The sequence below is a fragment of the Danio rerio genome, chromosome 6, assembly GCF_049306965.1.
Source record: "Danio rerio strain Tuebingen ecotype United States chromosome 6, GRCz12tu, whole genome shotgun sequence".
In the NCBI taxonomy this organism is placed as follows: domain Eukaryota; kingdom Metazoa; phylum Chordata; class Actinopteri; order Cypriniformes; family Danionidae; genus Danio; species Danio rerio.
In genome coordinates, this window is record NC_133181.1 from 14,472,262 (window position 1) to 14,489,221 (window position 16,960).

At 34.8% G+C, this 16,960-nt stretch overlaps 2 protein-coding genes across 2 annotated transcripts in view; both read left to right on the plus strand.

Annotated features, from left to right (window-relative positions):
- Positions 1 to 16,960, plus strand: part of asic4b (acid-sensing (proton-gated) ion channel family member 4b) — a 750,743-nt gene that overhangs the window by 563,820 nt on the left and 169,963 nt on the right. The window lies entirely within an intron of this gene.
- Positions 4,834 to 12,214, plus strand: gmppab (GDP-mannose pyrophosphorylase Ab). Its single transcript, NM_200497.1, is given in 12 exon segments — positions 4,834 to 5,105; positions 5,627 to 5,724; positions 5,907 to 6,010; positions 7,096 to 7,288; positions 7,375 to 7,434; positions 8,169 to 8,299; positions 8,426 to 8,560; positions 8,645 to 8,742; positions 9,473 to 9,519; positions 9,592 to 9,684; positions 9,782 to 9,950; positions 11,622 to 12,214. Coding segments are annotated over 12 exon segments (1,269 nt in total). The 5' UTR covers positions 4,834 to 5,065; the 3' UTR covers positions 11,723 to 12,214.

The window sequence follows — 16,960 nt, forward strand, 5'->3', positions numbered from 1 at the left end:
ATATGTTCAAGAAAATATTAATAGTGTTTGAATTCCTATAACTAACGTGCTAAAGATATAGCCATTTTATAGTAATTAGCAGTAATCATCATGCCTGCCTCTATTTCACAATAAAATTCTGAATACGTAAAATTTAATAGTTTAATAGTTTAATAATATTTAATAATATTTATAATATAATAATATTTAATAGTTTAATAATATTTAATAATAGAGAGAGTTTAAATTTAATAATATTTAAATTTAATAGTTAATTCTTGTAAAGTGACACTAATGTAATTTACTGGGTAAAAATTACAGTAACATCTTGTAAAATTCTTCTACAGTGTACAGCTAAAATTAACTATACATAATAAAATAACAGTAAAGAGTTTACTTCGTTTTGTAGAAAATATAAAAATTTAAACAGTTCCATTTCAGTAACCTGTAAATAATTACTAATTTATAAACAATAAGTGCTAGGTTTACACTGAACATCTCACACATACTTTGCTTGTATTTATTTGCACAGACCCCAAACTAGTGACGTGTGACTTTATCTAACCAGTGTTTATTGTAACAAGTATTTCTAAACATTTAAAAACAGTCTATCAATAATTATTTACACAAAAGTCATTGTACTGTTTTTTTAAAGAACTCATTACTTATAAATGACTTTAAAACTGTATATCAAGCTATACATATAAAAATCAAAACATAAAGTAAAACCTTTCAGTACATGTTCCATGTGAGAAATAACAGAATAAAACCAGCTAGGGGAAAAAAAACAATGTTCTAGAATGAAGAATATACATATATTGGATAGCTATTTCTTTTTAAGGTATGATAGCAGCAGTTTATATAACAGAATGAAAATATATCTGTGCCAAAGTAGAAATTGCAATATTATTGAATCTAGATTTAATTAGAATCTAAATTTAGGTCTAAACCATGCTTGCTGCTTTGAAAGTGTAATATAATTACATATTTATATGGACAAAAATACAGTTGATCTGAATCAACCCATAAAAAGTTTATCATTATTGTTATTACTGATTTAATAAACACAAAATACGATAAATTGAAGAATTTTGTAAATCAGTAGTCATTGGGATCCATATGGGGAAAAATACTGTGGATGTAAATGACCACAACATTCTTCAAAATATCTTCATTTGTGCTCAACAAAAGAAAAACACTCATACAGGTTTAAAACACGTGGATGATGAGTTTTTATTTTTATTTTTTGGTGTCCCTTTTATTCAAATCTTTACATATTTAATTTGACTAAATCTATACTAATAAAACCAGTCTCAGTTTAAATTATTTGATTTTCAGTTGATATTTAAATGCATAAATGTGAACATACAGTTCGGTACACTAAATACAAAAAGGGTTAATGTCACAGATAATCATGCTGATGTCCAAAAAAATGCCAAAACAAGAGTAAACAAATGATATAATAAACATATTTTTCCATCTTATTAATTGTGACAATACACATGAAACTGTAAAACAACAGTGGGTGTGCCAGGAATTGTGGGCATCCTTTAAGATCCATATACCAGATTGGTGTTAACTCTATATGCTTTATGTCTGGGAATGGAGAGGTTCTCGTTTAGGGAAGACGAGCAAGGGAACACTGTTTACAGATCAGCCTGTGTGGTCTTTCTTCTTTTGAGACCAGAACCTTATATGTGCATGAAGACTCAGACCTCCAGATCAATCAGCAACTCTCATACCAGTCGTGAATCAGGGCCTCTGCATACTGTTCAACAATGGGTCTTTCATACTGTGTTGTAATATACTGTTGCAGGCAAGACTTTGAAAGACGGTTGTTAGTAATATCATCTGTTCATGATTTGTTGTTGCTACATATGTCACACCTAAAATTGGTTGTGCAAACCAATTTTAAAATCGCTGATAATGCTATTTTTTCGATTTCAGTTATTTCAAAAGTTATTTAAAGCTATTTATTAAGTTATTTAAAAATGTGTTCAATATGCAATTCATATTTGAACATATTTTCTGAGTCAAACGCAATTATTTTTACATTGATAATGTTTAATGTAATGCTTTTGTTAAACATTTAAAAATATTTATTCATTCATTTTCTTTTTGGCTTAGTCCCTTTAATAATCTGGGGTCGCCACAGCGGAATGACCCGCCAACTTATCCAGCATATGTTTTATACAGCGGATACCATTTCAGCCGCAACCCATCTCTGGGAAACACATACACACGCACACTCATACACTATGGTCAATTTTAGCATACCCAATTCACCTGTACTGCATGTCTTTGGACTTGTGGGGGAAAACCAACGTGAACACGGGGAGAACATGCAAAATCTGAAGTGAGCCAGCCGAGGCTCGAACCAGCGACCTTCTTGCTGTGAGGCAACAGCACTACCTTATGCACCACCTCGTCGCCCCATTTCACTTTGTATGATCTGATTTTTAATTTAAATATCAGTATCACATATTAGCCAGTCTGCTTAATGTTAACACTGGTGCACAGATATTTTCCTTGCTATAAAAAACTTTGCAAGTACATGCCAATTTACACTAACCCTAACCTAACGGCCTACCAATAGTCTAATAAGATTTAGTTGGGATGTAGTTGCACAGTAACTTACAGTCAGCAAATTTGCTAAGTTATCCTTCAAAATAAAGTGTTACTCAATATAACCTTTTCAAAGATCTCATTCGTAGACATCTTTAATTGACACAATCTCATTCATTCATTCATTTTCTTGTCAGCTTAGTCCCGTTATTAATCCGGGGTCGCCGCAGCGGAATAAACCGCCAACTTATCCAGCAAGTTTTTTTACACAGCGGATGCCCTTCCAGCCACAACCCATCACTGGGAAACTTGTCACAATCTCAAGTGTTGTTAAATCGTTTACAATCTATACATACACTCACAGGCACTTTATTAGGTCCACCTTACTATGACCACGTTGGACCCCCTTTTGCCGACATAACTGCCTTAATCCTTCATGGCATAGATTCAACAAGGTACTGGAAATATTCCTCAGAGATTTTGGTCCATATTGACATGATAGCATCACACAGTTGCTGCAGATTTGTCGGATGCATATCCATGATGCAAATCACCTGTTACACCACACCTCAAAGGTGCTCTGGTGACTGTGGAGGCCATTACAGTACAGTGAACTCATTGTCATGTTCAAGAAAGCAGTCTGAGAAAATTCACGCTTTATGACATGTTGCGTAATCCTGCTGGAAGTAGCCATCAGAAGAAGCGTACACTGTGGTCAAAAAGGGATGGACATGATCAGCAACAATACTCAGGTAGGCTGAGGCTCAATTGGTACTAATGGGCCCAATGTGTGCCAGGAAAATATGCCCCACACCATTACACCACCAGCCTGACCCGTTGATACAAAACAGGATGAATCCATGCTTTCATGTTGTTTACACAAAATTCTGACCCAACCATCCGGATGTCGCAGCAGAAATCGAGACTCATCAGACCAGGCAACATTTTTCCAATCTTCTATTGTCCAATTTTGATGAGCGTGTGTGAATTGTAGCCTCAGTTTCCTGTTCTTAGCTGAAATGAGTGGCAATGGTGTCGTTTTCTGCTGCTGTAGCCCATCCGCCTCAAGGTTCGACATGTTGTGCGTTCAGAGATGCTCTTCTGCATACCTCAGTTGTAACGAGTGGTTATTTGAGTAACTGTTGCCTTTCTATCAGCTCGAATCAGTCTGGCCATTCTCCTCTGACCTCAAGCATCAACAAAGCATTTGTACCCACAGAACTGCAGCTCACTGGAGGTTTTCTCTTTTACGGGCCATTCTCTGTAAACACTAGAGATGGTTGTGTGTGAAAATCCCAGTAGATTTCTGAAATTTCCTACAGTTTCTGAAATACTCAGACAAGCCCGTCTGGCACCAACAACCATGCCACGTTCAAAGTCACTTAAACCAACTTTCTTCCCCATTCTGATGCTTGGTTTTAACTGCAGCAGATTGTCTCGAGTCTCGACCATGTTTACATGCCTAAATCGATTGAGTTGCTGCCATGTGATTGGCTGATCATAAATTTGCATTTACAAGAAGTTGGACAGGTGTACCTTATAAAGTGGCCGTTGAGTGTATACTGTAGTATAAACCATTTACATCGCTGTAGTATACTCTATGCTATTTTTATGTTAACTTCGTTATTTAAAATGATTTTAGGTTGCCTAAAATGATAGGTAGCCTATGACATTTGAACACACTTCTGATGCCATTAAAATGTATTTTATACATATATATATATATATATATATACAAAATGGTATATATATGTATATATTTTTTTTAAATAATGTTTTTCTTTATTAAAAAAATATTTGTACACATTTTGTAGCTCAAGACATATACAAATAGCAAATATAACAATTATAATTTGTTTAGATTATTATTTTTTTTAAATAAAGATTTTACTTTTTACCGTCTCAAAAATTTAAAGCCACCTTGAAATTTATTTTTTAATTTTGTTATAAAAAAGCTTCCATAGACTCAGATGTCGTTTAATTAAATCTAGGAAAGTTGTAATTAAGACTACACTGAGGAAACAAGATTAGGTCTGCCATCTTGTGGTAGATTTTGACCTAAATGTTTGCTTGTGACATAAAAGGAGGGGGAAACATTAAGAATATATCCAGTCATCTGTCTGAAATAGCCAACATGTAATCACGGGGCCGGATTGTGATTCTTTATTTAAATCGTTTTAATGCTTGTTTGACCTAAATATGAGAGAACTGGACAGTCTTTGACCCATTAATTCCTCTAAACATCATCGTCCCAGAATGACACGTCACGGGTGGGCGGGATTACAGTACACTCACTTCCGCGTTACTGTACTGAATGGATTTTATGAAACTGGTCTGTTAAGGTTAAATTGTACTAGTTTGGGCTCGCTGTTGCGATTTTCGGAAAAGTTAGAAGAAGTGTTTTATAGACTAAACAAAATGTTTAACTAGTTATTTTATAAACAGACGTGATAACAAAAACTGGACGTGAAATAATCCGCGAATTAAATTTCAATTCAAGTGACTACATCATAACTGAAAGATGTTAAAAGCGATTATCCTAATTGGGGGCCCTCAAAAAGGTAAGACATCAATTACATTTTTAACATACTATAAATAATAATAATGTCATGAATGAAAATAAATGACACCACAACAATTGTTATCACGCATGATGACGTGGCGCAAAGGACGTAGCTTTACGTGACACCGTAATCAGCTGTATTGTCTGTTTGTATCAAATAACTGGCAAATTAAGTGTTTAAAGTAACAGTTCATCCCCAAATCTTAAAACTCTCTCATCATTTACTCATTTATTTGTCCCAAACTTTATCAGTTTTCTTTTGTATGTTGCGTGAAGATGTTTTGAAAAATGTTGGAAACCTGTAACTATTGACTTCCAGTATTAGTATTTTCCCCTACTGTGGACGTCAATGGTTACATGCTTCAGGTTTCATCAAAATATCTTCTTTTGAGCTCAACAAAAGAAACTGATAAAAGTTTGGAACCACTTGAGGGTGTGTACATTTTCATTTTTTGGGTGAACGATCCCTTTAAAATGTATTTGAAAAAGATTTTCATTAAAATGATTTGCCCCCCACAGGTACCAGGTTCCGCCCCCTGTCATTTGAGGTGCCCAAACCTCTTTTCCCTGTAGCAGGAGTTCCAATGCTGCAACATCACATTGAAGCCTGTGCCCAAGTGAGATACTTTACAGTTTTAAGTTATGTTTTGGTCACATGTCCATATATCAACATATTTCAATGTGAAATTAATATATATATATATATATATATATATATATATATATATATATATATTGAACTGTGTTTGCAACAATAGATATCTTCTCTGAAAGTCTCCCACATTTGCTTCCTTTACAGGTTCCTGATATGAAGGAGATCATACTAATAGGCTTTTATCAGCCCAACGATGAGCTGAACCGCTTCATTTATTCTGCTCAGCAGGAGTTTAAAATCCCAATCAGGTAGGTTTGAAATTTTATCATTAAATAAAAACAAAGTAAATAGTTTTTAATGTATTTTAATGTGCAGTGTTTTAGGTAAGATACTTCAAGAGAGTAATTAACTACTAATTACATAATTATAGTTGTTTTTACTGTAAATTACTTTTCTAATTGTTTTAAACAGAATTACGTACAAAATAGAATAGCTAAACATTATTAGTATCGAAACATGAAACTTTTCAAAGCAGTGACAAAATATTACATTATTTAATCTTTTCAATGTCTAATTTCTTATTTATTTAATTGTTTCTTAAGCTTGTGAAATCATATTGATGAATGTAACCTTCTTTAGATGTAAAATATAATTATTCATGAAAATAAATTTGAATAACAAAAAAACAATTTCTTTGCTTCTCTGAAATTATTTATTCAGAATTTTTTAATTTATTAACACTAAGGCAATTAAATTGTAAGTAAATGTAATTAAATTATTCAAATAGGAACAATAATATTCTACTTTACATTTTCAACAACAGATAAGTAATTAAATTACATTAACTAGTTACTTTATAAGTAATTTCACCCAACACTGATTAAATGATATGATGCTACTATAGTTTTGGCTGGTTGGGTTATATTTTTTGCGTGCAAAATAATGTCCCAGAAATTATGTTATTGGAATTTTAAGATAATTTGTGCCACTGTTTATGTAATTATGATAAAATAGTGTAGTGGTTCAATTATCTACATACAACACAGGGTAAACAAACATCTGTTTCATTAATTTATATTTACAAGATTCAACATATTTCAATGTGAAATTAAAATATATATATGTTTTTACAATTTAATTAAAACTAAATTGAAACAAATCTAAAATCAAGTAAATAAGTGAATAATTTAAATAAAGGAGATATCATAAAAACTATTTAAGAATTTGTCTGTGCCTTCTTCCTATTTATTTATTTATTTTGACAAGATCTTGATATAATGCTCAACAGACCCTCACATCATGATCATCACATACAATGACAGTACATTATAGATTTATTAGACCTTTAAATACATAGGCTTAAACATGCAGTTGCTCTTCTCTGAATCCAAAGGTACCTGCAGGAGTTTGCTGCTCTGGGTACAGGTGGTGGGATCTATCACTTTCGTGACCAAATCCTGTCCGGGGGCCCGGCTGCTTTTTTCCTCATGAATGCAGATGTATGCTCAGAGTTCCCCTTGCTAGAAATGCTCCAGTTCCACCGTCAGCATGGTGAAAATCATTGTGGAGTCCTACTTGGAACTACAGTAGGTCTAAGTTTCGTAAATGTGGGAGTGCATAATGTGAAACTAAGTATTTAATCTAAACATCTTACCTTTCTTTCTCATTGTAGGCAAATCGAACACAATCTCTGAACTACGGCTGCATTGTGGAAAACCATGAGACAAATGAGGTATAAATAAGAATGCTTGAACTTTAACTCATATGCGGTGTAAGGTTAGTAAATATAAGCAATGTAAAGATAATGGAACACATGTACATAAGGTTAGGTTAGCTCACTCCAAAACTTGAAGATTAGTTTTTATTTATAAGTGAACAGTCTAGATATTGACAGGAAGTGAAGTGGGAGAGTGAGAGGGAAATGGGATCATGAAAGGTGTTGGACAGGATGCCCGCAGTGCAGTTGCACTAACTACTAGGATATCAGCATCAACCAAATTGGAATAATAATGTATTCAATCTCACATAGTTTCGAACTCATTGTACGTATATTATTCCTTTGAACACAAATGAAGTTATTTTAATGAATCTGAAAGGTTTCTGTCCTTATAAAAGTCAATACACCGAAATATTCAGAGAATTTTTGCTTGATATGCGAGAACATACCAGGTTCATTCTTGCTTGTTAAACCAGCACACTTAAACTACTTTAAGAACTACTAGCAAAATAGTTTTGAATGTCAAGTAAAATATTGTTAAACTTCTGTTCTGTAAAACATGGACTAAACAGATATTTTAAGGTGGCACAGAAGAGACTTAAAATGACAGAAAAAATAATAATAATAAAATTTTGCATTCTGAAGGTGAACAGACGTTTTATGGGTTTGGACATGAGTTAAGAAATGATGACAAACCCTTTAAGAAAATACTGATTCATACAAGCTAACTGTCTCTTATTTTCTTTTAGGTGCTCCATTTTGTAGAGAAACCCAGTACTTTTGTAAGCGACATCATCAACTGTGGCATCTATTTGTTCACCCCAGATATTTTTGCCCATATTGGGAAAGTTTTCCAGAGGAACCAACAAGAGAAGATCCAGTGAGTGCCACGGACATAAGTCAGCCTCCAAACCACTTTGCACTTCTCACTGGACAGATTTATGTGTTTAAAAATAGGTCACTCTGACCTGTTGTCACTAAAATATATATATTTTTAAAAAAACAGGGAAGAGCTCACTCATGGCAGGCAGATGCCAGAGGTGGTTCGGCTGGAACAGGACATTTTTACAGCCCTAGCAGGACAGAAAAAACTCTTTGTCTATAAAACACAGCACTTCTGGAGTCAGATAAAGTCTGCAGGGTAAATCTGACTTTTTTCAATTGTTATCTTGCATCCCTTCGCTGCCACTATTCTTTATATATGTGCTTTTATAATTCCATACAGGTCAGCAATATATGCTAGTCGCTTGTACCTCAAACAGTATCATCAGACTCATCCGGAGAGACTGGCCACAAACCAAGGTGGAACCCCCAAAATAACAGGTACTGAGATGGTCTGTTTCTGAAGTTTAACTGTAAATAAATGAAACATAATTGACTTGTGTATAAACAATTTTTACTGACAGTTTGGACATTTCCTTAAACTGAATTAGATGTGAAATTTTAATGTTTTGACCCTGAACGAATTTGATTTTTAAATGAATCAAGCTGAGCTAATGAATTAATAAAGACTTGCTTAGTTTCTAAAACAAATCAGCAATTTTGAACAAATCTTTTGAATGAATGATTCATTGAAACACTCATTGAAGGGATAGTTCACCCAAAAATGACATTTCTTTTGTCATTTACTCACCCTTTACTTATTTCAAACCATTTTTTTCCTTCTGTTTAACACAAAACACACCAGTGCACAAAGCAAGGTATATAAAGAATCTGACTGGCCTGCACAGAGTCCTAACCTTAAACCGAATGAACACCATTTTGTTGAATTAGATCAGAGACTATGAGCAAGGCCTTCCCATCCATCATCAGTGCCTGACCTTACAAAAGCACTTCTAGAAGTATGGTCAAAAATTCCCATACACATGTTATGCTAATATGGCCAAATCCATATTAAACGTTATGGATTAATAATTTGGTGTCATTAAAGTTCATGGACATGTAAAGGCAGATGTTACAAAACTTTTATAATAACTTTATTTGGTTAATTAATTCATTTATTTAAAGTAAAGCTATGAAGCCACTTAAAAATAGTTGTTTTTTTCTTCAACAGGAGATGTTTATATCCATCCTACTGCAAACATTGATCCTTCTGCTGTGGTAAGTGCTGTACAGGAACAACAATGTATATAAAGACAGTTCTACATACTCATTTTCTTTCTCCCTTTTTAGTTAGGTCCTAATGTTTCCATTGGCAAAGGGGTGACAATTGGAGGAGGTGTAAGAGTGAGGGAGTCCATCATTTTACATGGAGCCGTGTTACAGGTGAAGAGAATCACTGCTCTGTTCAAATGTGCATCAAAGAATAGACGATAGAAATACATGCCAAAATGATCCTTAAATATCTGGGCTTCTGTTTCAGGACCACTGTTGTGTGTTGAACAGTATTGTTGGCTGGGACAGCACAGTGGGGAAGTGGGCAAGAGTGGAAGGAACTCCAAGTGACCCTAATCCCAATGACCCGTATGCCAAGATAGACAGTGAGACTCTGTTCAGGGACGGAGGTCTGACCCCATCCATCACCATCCTTGGTATGAACATCTGCTTGACTCTGGTTATAATAATATAATATAATATAATATAATATAATATAATATAATATAATATAATATAATGTAATATAATGTAATATAATATAATATAATATAATATAATATAATATAATATAATATAATATAATATAATATAATATAATATACCATTGTGTTTGTTTAAAGACATCTGGACTGCATTTATTTAATTCTGTTAAGTATTATTACATTGAAAGTAACTGTTCTCAATTTTTAAAATATAAAAAAATAATACACTGTTAAATGTAATAAGTTGACCTTACTTGGTAAAAATTGAGGAAACCGATTGCCTTAAAATTTCCAAATAAAGTAGTGTGTTAATTTTAAGTGAGCTTAACTTAAAACAGTTTGTATTTACAACTTCTTAATAAAGTAAACTTCAGTACCGTTGGCTCGAAATAGTTAGTTGTGTTAACTTCTTGTTATAGGTGGGCATAGATACATTTTTTTAATCTAGATTAATCTCACTGTAATCTTAGAATTAATCTAAATAAAAATAGCTCATTTAAATTCTGCCATAGGCATTCAGAATATGTGTGCTACCTAAATAATGACTAAAAGTAAGTCTTTGAGAATGGGTTTCTCAAGCCAGATGGCGCATTAGACCAGGGGCTCATCTCCTGTTTCCAAAATGCATCACAAACTGCATGAGAAACTATTCTACTATGATAATTGGTGATGAAAATTAATTATGTTCAATAATTATTGAAGTTGAATTGTTAAACACCGCAATCAAACTATTACTGCCATATTTTCCGACAAGATCCACACACACAGCTGTCGGTAAAGGACCACACACACACACACATCGCAAAATGTGGAAGTTTTTTTTCTTTCCATTCGGCATGCTTTATTAAATTAGTTAGTGCTTTATCATAAGTTAACTGCACTTAATTATATTAGTATCTGATTTTTCTGATTTTTGATCAGCCAAGTCACATGATCGTTAAGAAAGTATTTTAATAAACTAATTTGGTGCTTAATGCTTCATTATTATATGAATTTGTGGCATAACAGCAACATAATATGACATACCATTTTGTTTTAAAAGTAAATATTTACTGATCAAGAAGACTGCATTCTGTTAAGTAATGCGTCAGTGGAAAATAACTGTTTTTATTTAATATGATTTAATATTTCTATTATACGCCAAAAGTCACCAAATTCCTCAGAAATTGTTCTCTTATTAAACTCATTTAGTGCTCATTAAACATTCCCTATTTTGCATTTAATGTAATAATCTATGGTGTTTTAAAAATTCTTTAAACAATTAAACTTAGATGTAAAGGTAAATGGAGTCCAGAAGGTGGAGCTGTTCCTTAAGACATAACAATGAATCGTTTCACTGCTGTATTTATCTTTTTCCACAAGTTAGTCTGAGAATCTGCACTATTATAACAGTTAAAATCTTTTCTTTTATATATATATATATATATATATATATATATATATATATATATATATATATATATATATATATATATATATATATATATATATATAAATATTGTTCACACCAGATGTTTTTGCCCATATTGGGAAAGCTCTGGAACCAGCAAAAGAAGATCCAGTGAGTGTCACTGCATAAGATATAGATACATTTTATTTTTTTCTATATATCTTTTCCTATAGGCTGCAATGTGAATATTCCATCAGAGGTCATCATTCGAAACTCTATCGTCTTGCCTCATAAAGATCTCAACAGGAGCTTCAAAAACCAGATCATTCTCTAAAAGACACTTTTCTCTTTTCTTGGGAATAAATATTGCACAATGGGGGATGTAGAAAGTATATAGTATTGTTTATAGTTTATTTTTATGTAATGTTTAGGTACTTGGAGAAAATGTGTCTACATATGGAAGCAGATTGTATTACAGTAGTATAGTGTAAATTATATGGTTGAACAACTGGGGATTTTCCTGATAAATTTCAGGATTGGATATTTTGTATTTAATGACTCTGCTGATACACCAGCCTTACACGCACTGACACAACATTAGATTTGAGTGTTAATGGTTTTATTCTTAATAACAAATGACACATATTATACCTGTATTGCCTTTTCCACAAAATGATGAGAGATTAGGTCATTTTTGTTTGTCTTTCTTTAGAAAATGACAAATTTGAAGGGACATAGTGTTTTTTTGGGCAGAAACAAAACTTTTGTTGTTGTTGATTATCGCTTTATTCTGTTACAACAGTTTATTAAAATAATCTTAACACAAGTTGAGAGTTTATTATTCCAAACTTCAGAGTTTGCTGTGAGCATAGCTTGAGATTCAAATATTAATAAAAAATTGTCTGGATTCAATCACTTTAAATACTAAAATTGAACACTGAGGGTAAAAAATGGTTTGTTGTCCCAACACAAATCATTTAAAGAGCCCATATTATGGGTTTTTGAAAATTCCCCTCCATGTAGTGTGTAACACAGCTCTAAGTGAAGTAAAGTATCCAGCTAAGGCTTAAATCTGTAAGAATACAGTGTTTAAAACTGTTGATTCATCTATAAAAGAGTCGACTCATAGTGCTTCAAACGAGTCGCCTTGATACTGATTCATTAGGTGTTTCGCCATGACGTACGAACGAAACCAAGTTATTCACGTGCACGCGCAAACCCGGGAGATTTCAAACCTGAGGCCCCGCCCTCTGACGCAGAAACCCAGACACACACACACACACACACACCCACAAACACACGCACACACAAACATGCCGGTCGATTAAAGTCACACTGCAGATGGATATATTGAGTCTCTACCCAAAGATGAAACCTCAGCATTATAGCCAAGCAGTTGGAAACTACTGGAAACTTCTAGAAGCTACATGCTACAAAGAATACTTCATCAGCGTTTGTTAAAGGAAGGATCAGTAAAGAGTAACTTAATGATGGACGTCAGGATGGATTTTTCTTCCTCCATTTCTCAAGTGTAAGTACGTGCGATTAAAGTTGCCTCGTTTACTCTAGCTTGCAAATGTATTTAGTTGTAATTTGTTACTTGTAACCGAGTGTACTGTATCAGGTTAACTGGCTATATTCTCTTATCGCGTGCAAAGTCACGTTAAAAACGCGACGCGTGCTGCTTTGTTAACGGAGCTCCGTGGACGAGGAGAAGTGTGTGTGTCTGTGTGTGCGTGTGCGCGCGCTGTCGTCCGGAGGTGTGTGTGTTTGTGTGTGTGTGTGTGTGTGCGCGCGCGCGCGTTGTCGTCCGGAGCAGGGTTAAGTGCGTGTGTGTGTGTGTGCAATATGTGTGTGTGTGTCTGTGAAAAGAGCAGAGTGAGAAGCTAGGAGATCTCCTCAACTGTTTTTGGAGTTTTTGCTCAATAAAATAGTTAGTCGTCTGAATTTTCAAGTCCATAGTCTGTATTTACATTGACCCACTGGCAGCTAAAATCCACGCCTACACTATTGAGCGTGCATGAACTGTGATTACTTTTATATTGCTGATTAGCTGTTTGGCTTTTCACTCTCTGACTGAAGGCAGTCGACCAATCGCAACAGGCTGTCATTGGTCCAATCAGCGCAGATTAGCTTCGCGCTAAGGAGGGGTTTGGGAACGAATGAATCACTGGACGATTCATACGGGAGTCGCTGAGATAATTAGGTAAAAATAAATGCAGATTATAAGACCATGAAAGTGTTTTTTGACCTTGCATGCATATTAAACTGTTGTTGGAGACCCTTACAACCAAGATATGACCCTATTTCATGTATAATATGGGCTCTTTAAGTTAACTTAGTTTTTACCAAATTTAAGTTGATTGAACTATGTAGATTGTGTCAAAGCTGTTTATACATAGAAGTCCTAGTAAATTTAAGTGAAGTTTATTTATAAGCTAATTATGAGAGGAGCACGCGCCTATGATTGATAGCAGCTGGTCAACATTAACTAACACTGATTCACCAATCAGACGCAGCCATCTTCGTCTTGAAGAATTCCCCCTTCCACCCCTACTCCTCCCATTTCCTTGTAAGGGCAACACGGAGGCCTAATGGTTACCATCATTGCATCACAGCAAGAATGTCACTTTCTCAGACACTGCCTGGCTAGGTTGGCATTTTTGTGCGGAGTTTGCCTGTTCTCCCTGTGTTTGCATGGGTTTTCACCGGGCTCTCCGGTTTCCTCCCACAGACCAAAAACATGTAACATAAGAAAATTGACAAAACTAAACTGACAGCATAGACACTCCATAGCATTTACAACCTACTTCCAACATTAAGAAGCAGGGGGAGTTCTCGAGACCCACCTGAACTCGGACTCCCTTCTCGCCCTGCAATTGGGGGGGAGCCCCGGGCTCGAGAATCACACAATCTCAGGGCTCTCTCCTGGGACAGTATGCCAAGCACGCTTCATAATCAATCATCAGCTAAGAGCAAACTCTTGAAAGTGAAACTGTGGCGAGGAACAAACTTCACCAAGTGACAACTCCTGAAAAACTCCTTTAACCAAACTACGTGTGCAGAGCTGCAGTCTAGGTGCTGGAGGCTGGAGAACGCTGAACGTCCATCGAGGAAAAGCTGCAGGTGTCAGTGGATCACTGGTACAGGCTGGCCCATGGGATCAATGCGAAGACTCATCTGTCACTGTGTCTTTTTAGAAATCAGTCACAGTCACATGCTCTCCACTCCACCATGACTGCCACAGCTTTTGCTCAGGATACGACCTGGTCAAGAGTTATGGAGATCTCTAGAAGTCCTTTATTGTTAGCATCATCTCTTCACAAGACTTGGATCAGATCAGTGGCACTGCATAATCTCTAGAGGCCTCAGGATGAGTATCCCCAGGTGAAAATAGAGAATGAAGAAAACAAATAGCGTAGCTGCTGTTTATGATGTTTTTAAACAAATGATATTTAATATAAATGCAAAAAAAGAAGTCCTATAAATGAAAATAGCAGTTAAATAAACAAACATGTAAAGCATGGGAATGTTTCTAACAACATAAAATAATTAGGTTGTCAAAATAAAAAACCTTAAAAATTGTGTTGTTTTAGCTTATTTTAAATAGAAAAAATATTTTTTTGAGTGTATATATTAACAAACATTTATGTTACACATTTTCTATTGTACAGGTCGAGGAGGTATTGTATTTATTTTCCTTTTTAATTTTATTATTATAATTTATTTAATTTTTGCCATTTACAATACTGTCTGTGGTTATCAGGTAGCATAACAAATTCATTTAGGGCTTACACAACACACATTTGCCATTTATTTCATTTATTTATTGATGGTCAAAGTGGCAATGCTGAACAGGTGAGATTGTCGGCACTGACATTTTCAAATAACATGTTCAAAAAACCTTTCCTATGTGACGGATCCCAGAAGTCAATTAAATCGCAGAAAAGGTCTCCTTATCGCATATTAAGTTCATTTGATTAATTTGTTTGGGAGAATGGCATATCGTACTGAAAGGCTACATGTTCTATAACATTACTATTTTAATAAAATATTACTACAATATGACAATACATTTGTACAACAATGTTGTCATTTTCTTTTGGGCTGTGTTGGGGGTCTTTAGAATACATCTGCAGAATATTTCTGAGCAAAACAGTTGCAAAAAAAATACATTAAAATAATACAATAGAAATAAAAAATAAATCAATCCTATGTCCAAACAAAAAACTTGAGGTCAATTACAAGTTGAAAATGTTAAGTTTTGTATTGATTTTAAAATATTGCTTTTTAGCTATAAAGCTTTAAATAATCTAGCTCCGGTTTATTATACCAACCTCGCTACAATCCAACCTGCTCTATATGATCTCAAAACTCAGGGCTTCTGGTAGTACCTCGAACAGCAAAGTCGAGTAAAGGAAGTCGAGGCTTCTCATTTATAGCTCCTGAACTCTGGAATAACCTTCCTGATAATGTCCGAGGCTCAGACACACTCTCACAATTCAAAACTAGATTAAAGACCTATCTTTTTAGTAAAGCATACACTCAGTGCATCACTTAGCGGTATGATGCATGTATATGCTTCACACATCTCGTTTATAAACACTATGAACAGCAGCTACGCTAATTATTGTCTTCATTCTTTATTTCCACCTGGGGATACTTATCACGAGGCCCCCAGAGACACTGCTGCGCCACTGATACGATTCAAGACCAGCAACAAGATGATCCCAAGGTTTCCACAATCATGGACCAGGCCGTATCCTGAGCAGCTGCCGTGGTGGTCATGGAGGAGTGGAGAACGTGAGACTGTGACACTCCAGGGACAGACGAGTCTCGCTGACGTCCAGCTTCTCCAGCCTCCGGCACCTATAGACTGCAGCTCTGCACAAGACCTTTGGTCTTATGAGAAATGGTTGCGCCTGTTTTTTTCTCAAGGTTTTTTAATTTTTCACTTTCGCCAATTGGTGAAGTTTTTTGCTCGCCGTTGTCGCCACTGGCTTGCATGGTACGAGACCTGTAAAGCTGCGTCTCAATGGATTTGCTCTTCAGTGTTTGGACTCTCAATAATGATTATTAATCCACACTGAACTGAGCTAAACTGAACTGAACCTAAACTCTGAAAACTGGACTACACTGTTTAAATTTACTATGATCTTCTAAGCTGCTTTGACACAATCTACATTGTAAAAGTGCTATAAAAATAAATGTAAATTTCAATTAATAATTTCAAATTATCAAGCATACTTCACCTTAAATTCTAGACAATATTAATATAATCCCGGCCATTTTGACCATATAAATAAATAAATAAATGTAACAGAGATCAGCTAGTGAAGTGCTGTACAGGTAAACCTCACTCCTCTGACCTCTAAAGGTGTTCTAGTGACAGACGCTAGGGGCCATGGTCTTTATCCTCCTTGTTAGAGCAACCGACTCTCATATGAAGAGTTCCCAGTTCAATCCCAGCTCAGAGCGGGTTGTGTGGTGTAGAACAGAGGATGTAGGCTGAAGCATGTATTTGCAATAATAAAATTAAAATAAATTTAAAGAGGGACTGAACTTACAATGA